Source organism: Bactrocera oleae, chromosome 6, assembly GCF_042242935.1.
Source record: "Bactrocera oleae isolate idBacOlea1 chromosome 6, idBacOlea1, whole genome shotgun sequence".
In the NCBI taxonomy this organism is placed as follows: domain Eukaryota; kingdom Metazoa; phylum Arthropoda; class Insecta; order Diptera; family Tephritidae; genus Bactrocera; species Bactrocera oleae.
In genome coordinates, this window is record NC_091540.1 from 88,891 (window position 1) to 97,309 (window position 8,419).

Here is an 8,419-nt window from a genome sequence, read left to right on the forward strand (position 1 = left end):
TCAAAAATAATGTGGTTTTTTATATTTTTACTATACCAAATGTTTAAGGAAAAAATTATAAACAATAAGTAAGGAAGGGCTAAGTTTGGGTGTAACCGAACATTTCATACTCTTGCAACTTGCAAGGCTCAAAGCCAGCGAAATACCTATCGGTGTTGGCAAAACTTTGTATTAAAAAATGTTGCGAAAGAGTTCAACATTCATTATTCGACGCAATCGTGAATGAATTACAATCAAATTTGATATTTTATTACTTATATTATATGTCATAGACTCAATTAGTTTTATAACTTATTTTACTTTCCGTCTGCGAAAATTTTACAAAAATCATCCTTAAATGAGTAATATGTGATATTAACTCAACCGAAGAGCCAAAATGTAATATATTGAGTTGATGCGGAAAACGTCAACTAGAAGATCGAAATTCTTTATATTAGGGATATGAGGTTTAGACCAAGGTATAGACCAATTCCATTCATATTCAGTGGTAAGCAGCATAATTTTTAAGAAAACATGTCCATTTAATTTTATTAAATTATCGTACATTTTTACCAACCTGAACGACTTAAAGTCAGGTGTAAACTGATACAAACAACCGTTAGGCGAACACAACTATTATACTCTGTAGCAACATGTTGCAAGAGTATAAAAATGTGTTTTTTAATTATTTTATACCAAGCGTTTGAGGAAAAATAATTATATACAAAATGTCCTTGTATTTTTCATACCAAACTTTTTTAAGGAACAAAATTAAATTTTATTCTAAACGTCTAAGGAAAGCAATATAAACAAAAAATTTTTTTTTATACTAAACGTTTACATGGTTTTTTTTATAGTATATAGTTTCTTTTAATAGTATTTATAAACAAATTTAATAAAAAAAATTATGGTAAACGTTTCTTAAAAAGATTGTATTAACAATTTTTTTTACAATATAGTAAACGTTTCTTTATAAAAAAATTAAAGTATTGTGCCGCCTTCATTATAATAAATGATGGTATTACATGCAAGTCTACAAAATATTTCTTTTTCATTTCTCTTTATATTTTTTTATTTATAAAAAAAAAAATTTACTAACTTTAAATATAAATGTGCGGTTTTAAACCATATATATGTATATGTAAATGTACATTACTTGCGTGTGTTCGCTACCTTCTCTTTTCGTTTTTTTACATGCTTTTTAACCTTCACTTTACGTTTTTCCGCCTTTGCCTCTTTAACGGCCTTTTTACGAGCCTTTTTGCTATCAGGGGATTCGCCGCGTGGACGCGATGAATTGACAAAGCTAGTCTCACCCTCAGCATCGGACTCTTCTTCTTCACTCTCTCCATCTTCGCCTAAGTCAGCCGCGTCCTCGGTGTTTTTTGTAGCATTTATTGTATTTTCTTTGTTATCATGTGAGTTTTTCAGCGATTTGCCTTTCCCAGTTTCGACCTTATGCAGGGTATTTGGTTTCTCTTGTACATTTAACTCCGAGTTTAAGCCCGTAATTTTGCCATAAATAAGATCTTGCTTTACACCTTTCTTGGCTTTATCGACATCGCGCTCAAAGTGACGCACCTAGGAAAGTTAAGGTGTAATACATATATTTTTTGAATATAACAAATTTGTTTACCTCATCTAAGCGTTTAGGTATGTAAGTGTTCTGCCAAACTGCTTCATCGATTTTCTCTTGCGCAGTGATCGCCTCAAAATCGCGATCTTTAATTTTTTCAGATATAAGCTCCAGACATACCTCCATATTTTCTTCTGTTATCGACTGATCTGTTATAAAGTCAAACAACTCTTTTACAGTCATTGTCGCGACTGAACGCTTGCGGAAGAAATCGGATATGTTGGCACAATCTTTACGCAAAAAGTCAAATGCATGCGGATGATCGTGTTCTACCGACTGACTGACATCGATAATTATCAGCTGGCCATCTTGTAATAAAATATTGAATTCTGACAAATCTGCATGCACCAATTTGCACTTGTTATAGATGCGCCACATAAGCACCACACATTCACGATATAGCTCACGCGCTTTGGAGGTAGTCAGTTCTACATCTTTCAATTTTGGTGAAGGCCAACCGTTTTTGCCACAGAATCTCATCACCAGCACATGTGAACGCAAGAGTAATGGCTCCGGCACAGGCACACCGGCATTATGCATACGCAAATAGTTGCGCATCTCTTTTTCTGCCCAGGTGCGCACCATTTTGCGTGGATTATGACGACAGTAACCGTGACGGAATCGAAATTCACCTGATACATACTTGTCACGATCTTTAAATATCAAAATTGATGTTTTATAGATTTTAATGGCATACTCATCGTCGTCCTTCGAAACACCATGATAAACATTCGCTTCTTTGCCCGTGGAAATGCAGCCATTGATCTCTTGTATGAAACCACGATTTAATAATTTGAACAGTATCATACGTGTGCGTGGATCCATTACTTGCTCGGCTGTGGCACGATCGTGCTTATCACGTACTCGCACCCGTTCCGCCTCTTGACGCCGATCGAATGTGACCAGTCGATTAGCGGCTTGGGCGCTCATATTTGCATTGGGATCATATTTTTCAACATTAATGCGCGCCGAGTAACGACGTAAGAGTTTTTCATTGGGCTGATAGCTGTTTAGACGATTGGACTGTGCACCAGAGCCACCATTTGTATTGCCTGAGTGGTTTAATGAAATTTGCGCCGTTTGCCCATTGTGCTTTTGATAACCTGTGTAAGACTCCTCATAGTCATATGCGTCCTCACTATCTTCATTGTAATCATAGTCCTCATCTTCATTGCCATCTTGTTCGTCTGGACTTGCGTCATCTATTATAGTATTGAACTCGTCATTTTCAATTTTATCCTCTTCGATGTCCTTGAACATGACATGTTTGACTGTCAAATTTTTGAAGTTATTTACCAAGTTATTCTACAAGAGAAGTGTAATTTTGATTAAAACAATTTTTATTATTAATTCCGTTTCCAATTGATTAGTTTGCAACATTTCCGCCATAAGCACCTTATATGGTATTTCCTCCTCCTCATCAGCGTCACTAAACTGATGCGAGTCCATGTCGGTCATCGCCCAACTATAATTCACTCTTTGTTAATATATACATATAAAAATTATTAACACTATTTTCCAGATAACTAAATTAACTACGAAATCCACACGTGCATCGTAAAGGGGGAGTAGAGAAAGAATCAGCTGATGGATGTAAGCAATGCTACAGCTGAGAGGGGTCCATTGAGAAACGTCAAGTCCGCCTAGGGGTTGAGTTTCTATTGATAGCCAAGATGGCCGACTTTTAACCGGAAAATGGTTGCATCTGGCTATTTTCTCTTAATTTATGAAAAAGTTGTCCAAAAAATATTGATTATATGTAAAACTTTAATATGTTTTCAAAATAAAATAAATTTATTTTAATATATGTTTTTAAAAAAAGCGGCTATTATTGGCAAATTTCAGAATAATTACGATATATATTTATGCCTTTTTTTAACTGTGGTAACTTAATAAATATTCACCACAGAAATATGTAAGGTGCAATTAAGCAACCATGTCAAATAACGGGATGCGGTAAATGCTTATTCAACGAAACTGAGGGCAATGTTTATAAATTTGCAATACAATCTTCGTAAAATAATGAATATTTAATATTGCTCCTGATAAAACTGCTCACACAAGAATTTTTATCAATAAGCAGGTGTGTATTAATGCGTTTGACTAAAAGTTGTTAATAAATTCAAATGCCAGTATTGCTATTGAGCATTGCGTAACAGTGTTGCGGAAGCTAATTTTATATTACTTTTTAAAAAGGAAATACATCTACCGTATTTTATACCCTTATAAAATGTTTTATACTATACCGATATTGCAACTTCAACAAATAATTTATTTTAGGAGTCTATATATTTGAAAACTAAATTTAGAACTATATAATAATATGGTAATTTTGTACGTCAAAAGTTGTAATAAACTATTGTACATATATCCACCATCAATTGCTGATATATAAAACGTAAATAAAATTTGTGATTGAATAAATCTATACTTAAATTAGAGCACTAGTAAAATTTCTTCATATAAGTACAATGATAAATTTTGGTTTATTGTTTAAATAATTTATTATCACTTGTATGGCAATGATAAGTTTTGCTTTTTTGATTTTATAAATTATTATTACTTATAGTATCAAATTTTGTTACAATAGTTATTTCTTCCCGTCCACTCATAGTTAAATTGAATTTTCAGTTTGCCCAATAATAAGTTATTTAAAATGCTTAGAAATATGCCGCATATTTACCTATATCAAGATGGTATGATATTATATATTGTTAGCATTAAACATCAATTAATAACCAAAATTTTAAATATTTATAAATAATTATTTAGGCGTTTTCTACTATGCGCAACCCGTTTTAGCCCCTTGCCACCCTAACTCACCATGGCACCATGTTGGTTTTATTGTGAACGTACACCTCAGAGGTGGCGAAACTATTGTGAATGAGACTTTCGCTACTCCCGTATACCATGCTTTTGGTTGTCAAGTGACTGCTGGGCGTTGTCAAATCATTTCCGAATTGTTTAACATATTTGTTTACCAAAACTTTTGAAGGATTTTACAGTTTAATTCATAATTTTATAGTTCTAAGAAAAATGCATAAAAAAGCAATAGTAATTTCAGCTGTCGTAGCAATATTAACTATACATGAAGGTGAGTGAGGAAAGAAAAACAGAAACGTACTCATATAAGTTGTTCTTTAAGAATAGCTAGATTAATCATAGCGCATTTAATATAATAGAAAAACGCATCTCTCAAAAACAAAAAGTACATAAAAAATGTAGCCTTAATTTAGGAAATGTATAGTTTAGGTCCCCCAACTAAGGAGGCCTGAAACATTTTTTTAATCGTTTTATTTTGACGCGAGTATTATAAATCCGTGAGCGGAAAGTGAATTTTTCAATAATTTAGGTATATATTTACAAATATATTTAACGCCCTTTGCACATATTTTTCAAGTCACTTAGTTATTCTTGTTGTAGCGGCAAAATTCTTCAGAATTCAGATCACTTAGCTGTAATTACCAGTTCAGCGAGTTTAACATTTTCTTGTGAAAAAAATACAGAAGAAATGTAACAGTCACAATTTCCTTTGAGACGCACTGGCAGCCGCGCTTCCAAAAAGTAACCCTGGTCGGTCCAACACCGGAATGTTCATAATTCAATCGCGTCAAACTCCTCTGTATTGGCGGCCTACGGCCGCGCTTCAAAAAAATTACCCTGGTCGGTCCAACACAAATAAAATAATTAATTTTAATGTATCACAATTTTTTTTTATGCATATAAAAGAATTTAAAAAAAGTTTTTTTTGTTTTTTTAAATTATTATAATAAAAAAATACACTTTCCGCTCACGGATTTATAAAATTCGCCTCATAATAAGACGATTTAAAAAAAAAATTTCCTTTTTGAGGCCTTCTTAGTTGGGGGACCAAAACTATGTATACATTTACCAAAATTAATTTGTATATAATTTAACACAAGATCTCCAAAAATTGTAAACATGTTTTGCTCCTACAATAGCTTCAGCAATATGGTGTTACCGCTGCACATCGGCCACTCCCGGATGTGGAGAAAAATTTAACTGGCGTGGTATAGGGTTTCTAGGGGAGCAATGTCCTGAAAGCAATGATATATGTGTTAAAATAATTGAGAAACGTGGAGGTATGTATTTAGCCAACAATAAATCATACTTTATTTTGTTTTTGTCTTTTAGCACAAGAGACAATAACGCGTGACTGCTTGAGTGCATTGAGCTTCCGTACCGATATTCCTGCTGATAAATATGAAGGTTGTAGGCCAGCCGCAAAGGACATACGTCTGGCACACTACGTTAACCACACGATAAAAGAACATGACGTGAAACGCGATTATTTCAATGATGTCACATTCTGCTTCTGCTTCCTGGATCATCGTTGTAACGGTGCTAAAGCGACTGCCATTAACACAACGTTTCTATTGGGTTCACTCAGCATAGTCTTGTTTTTAGCAAGAAAGCAGATTTGAACCATCTCAAAATTAAGCAAATTTTTACACCTAAAGTGCCTTTGATAATAAACACAATTTTAAAAAATAGTACCTACGACATACATATGCAAGCATTTAAATGCGAAAATATTTGATTGCTTATGTAATTCAACGTCGTTATATTTTGTTCGACAGTAATTGTATTATTAATAGGAACGACAAAAGTAATATTTGGAACATATTCCGTTCAAGTGCAAATTTTACATTTTACTCGTTTACATGTGGTAAATTTATGTAACTCGTGAAGCCGTCCACTACATGTTTACAAATTATTATCAATTATTCATAAGCCCGAATATTAATTTTATTTATACAAATATGACCAAGTAATTTAAAAGACAATTTTTAATAAATGTATATTGATAAAACAAGCGAAAGTACAGAAATTTCATGTTCTAACAAAAAAATAATGGTAATTCATATAATCTACATTTTCATAACATTAATCCGAATAATCTTTAATGGGTACTTTTCTTGCCCGGTAATCATAGCTAGCCACTTCGGGATGTTTGTTTTTGAAATCCGAATACACTGTTGCCAAACGCAAACATTCCTCCACAGACAATTCGAATGGTCTGACGGTTGGATCTACATCGGCCAACTCGAAAAGTGTATCCGTGACACCTTCACGATCTTTGGGTGGAAAAAGGTTACTATAACCGCGTCGGCAATACTTCTGCCGCATATTGAATATGTGACGTACCACACGTTCGACCAGTTCGAATGGCAGCGTCGTTTTTGGCTGCTTCAATGGTATTAACTTTACAACACCCACATCGACGTCTGGTTTCGGCACAAAGGCTTTGCCAGGTATTACAAATTTCATATACGGCGTAGTCCATATTTGCGACATAATCGATAAGCGACAACGCTGTTTATTACCTAGTGGCGCACAAATACGCACAGCCACTTCTTTCTGAAAGGTGAGTGTCATAGCTGTGTCCGGACTACGAAAACCACCACGTCGCAGCGACAGATCCTGCAGCCAATTTATAAGTAGACGCGTAGAAATAGCAAAAGGTAAATTGCCAATTAGATGTAAGCGATGTTCGGACATTGGTATATATTTGTCCATGTCAAAACGTAAAATGTCACCTTCATAGATGTCCACTTGTGTTTGTAGTGGGCGTGCACATTCCTTTAACAACTCTAATGTTGGCATAAAACGTACATCCTTCTCCACAAGCACCAATCGGCCGGGCGTGCGCCGCAAAATCGAACGTGTTATGCCACCCGGACCCGGACCGACTTCTAACACCGTGTCTTGTGGATCTATACGACCAGCAGCCTTTACAATTTTATCCGTTAAACGTTCATCCATAATGAAATTTTGACTCATATATTTAATAGCTTGCAATTTGTAAAGTTTCACGAGATCGCGTATAGTTGGCATGGGCGGTAGGCGTACGCCGCTAGTGAGTACGCGTGCTGCTGCTTGTGGCATGTTTTTGGTTAAATTTAACTAAAAAAATTAATAAAACTATATGAAAAGTGTATATTAGAGAAATAATCAGCTCACCTTGTATACAACAAAAATTTAGAACTCCAAAGCTAATGCTAAATTACCCAAAAATACAAACTGTTTTCTTTCTCTCGTGTTGTCTTAAAACTAAATATACTTTATGTAACTAGTTCTTATTGCTTTGAAATTTTTTTCGGTTCTTCAAAATCATCCAGGAAGTCTTCTTGTTGCACTGAAAGCATTGAGTAGGCATAAATACCCAACACGGATGCACCCAAGATGCCGGCTGTAATCAGGTTGTTTCTACGTATGCGCTGCAACTTTTCCACACGCACCAAATTCTGTTGTTCGATGATTTTCATAAACTCTAATTGCGCTTTATCCAACTTCGGTGCATTACCATCGAATTTGATATTGGGCAATTTACCATCAGGAGCGTCTGACATATTATTTGTATTCTGTGCGTTACGAATATGTTTACGTTCTTAGTTTTGGTATAAATTATTTGTGAAATTACTTCCAAGTAGTTGAAAAATATTTCCTCAAGTTTATCGCATTTTCTTTTTTTGGCTGAACGGCTGCTTTTGGCACATTCATGTGGAAAAGTGTGGTTAGCTCCAGCAAAAGGGTGATACAAATTAACTATTTAATAAACTTTAAATATTAATTATTTTTAATATCTAATACTTTTTGTCGTTTTCTTGAAATACTTTTTTTTCATTTTTTAATAATATATAAGCACGCTTTTGGGAATAATTTATAAACCATTATATTCCATACTACATTTTAACTCAGTATTTTCTGGCAACGCAAAAATGCACTTCCTTGTTGTTGTTGTACAATTTTCCAAATACCAAATTTCTCCCCCTTCCGCGC

The 8,419-nt window shown here is 34.2% G+C and overlaps 4 protein-coding genes across 4 annotated transcripts; 1 reads left to right on the forward strand and 3 right to left on the reverse strand.

Annotated features, from left to right (window-relative positions):
* Window positions 1-80: 80 nt before the first annotated feature.
* RIOK1 (RIO kinase 1) lies at window positions 81-3,201 on the reverse strand. The gene is made up of 3 exons (XM_014237895.3): window positions 3,011-3,201; window positions 1,616-2,920; window positions 81-1,560 (listed from the first exon to the last, which is right to left on the reverse strand). Exons 1-3 carry the CDS (start codon window positions 3,071-3,073, stop codon window positions 1,132-1,134), a joined length of 1,797 nt encoding a protein of 598 aa, XP_014093370.1. The 5' UTR covers window positions 3,074-3,201; the 3' UTR covers window positions 81-1,131.
* A 1,331-nt stretch (window positions 3,202-4,532) lies between these two features.
* On the forward strand, window positions 4,533-6,467 carry crim (QVR superfamily protein crim). The gene is made up of 3 exons (XM_014237894.3): window positions 4,533-4,709; window positions 5,578-5,718; window positions 5,771-6,467. The coding sequence occupies exons 1-3, from the start codon at window positions 4,652-4,654 to the stop codon at window positions 6,058-6,060; spliced, it is 489 nt and encodes a 162-aa protein (XP_014093369.2). The 5' UTR covers window positions 4,533-4,651; the 3' UTR covers window positions 6,061-6,467.
* On the reverse strand, window positions 6,412-7,525 carry mtTFB1 (mitochondrial transcription factor B1). Its single transcript, XM_070111893.1, has one exon. The coding sequence runs from the start codon at window positions 7,523-7,525 to the stop codon at window positions 6,524-6,526; it is 1,002 nt and encodes a 333-aa protein (XP_069967994.1). The 3' UTR covers window positions 6,412-6,523.
* A 188-nt stretch (window positions 7,526-7,713) lies between these two features.
* Window positions 7,714-8,157, reverse strand: Ccdc56 (Coiled-coil domain containing 56). The gene has a single exon (XM_070111894.1). It carries the CDS (start codon window positions 7,987-7,989, stop codon window positions 7,717-7,719), a length of 273 nt encoding a protein of 90 aa, XP_069967995.1. The 5' UTR covers window positions 7,990-8,157; the 3' UTR covers window positions 7,714-7,716.
* Between the last annotated feature and the right edge of the window lie 262 nt (window positions 8,158-8,419).

Excerpts from the sequence above, each read along its gene's own strand:
- Ccdc56 (XM_070111894.1), bottom strand. The coding sequence starts at position 7,989 with ATGTCAGACGCTCCTGATGGTAAATTGCCCAATATCAAATTCGATGGT.
- mtTFB1 (XM_070111893.1), bottom strand. The coding sequence starts at position 7,525 with ATGCCACAAGCAGCAGCACGCGTACTCACTAGCGGCGTACGCCTACCG.
- RIOK1 (XM_014237895.3), bottom strand. The coding sequence starts at position 3,073 with ATGACCGACATGGACTCGCATCAGTTTAGTGACGCTGATGAGGAGGAG. Across the intron at positions 2,921-3,010 it reads AGGAGGAAATACCATATAAG|AATAACTTGGTAAATAACTT; the intron begins GTGCTTATGGCG and ends CTTCTCTTGTAG. Across the intron at positions 1,561-1,615 it reads TACCTAAACGCTTAGATGAG|GTGCGTCACTTTGAGCGCGA; the intron begins GTAAACAAATTT and ends TAACTTTCCTAG.
- crim (XM_014237894.3), top strand. The coding sequence starts at position 4,652 with ATGCATAAAAAAGCAATAGTAATTTCAGCTGTCGTAGCAATATTAACT. Across the intron at positions 4,710-5,577 it reads AATATTAACTATACATGAAG|CTTCAGCAATATGGTGTTAC; the intron begins GTGAGTGAGGAA and ends CTCCTACAATAG. Across the intron at positions 5,719-5,770 it reads AATAATTGAGAAACGTGGAG|CACAAGAGACAATAACGCGT; the intron begins GTATGTATTTAG and ends TTTGTCTTTTAG.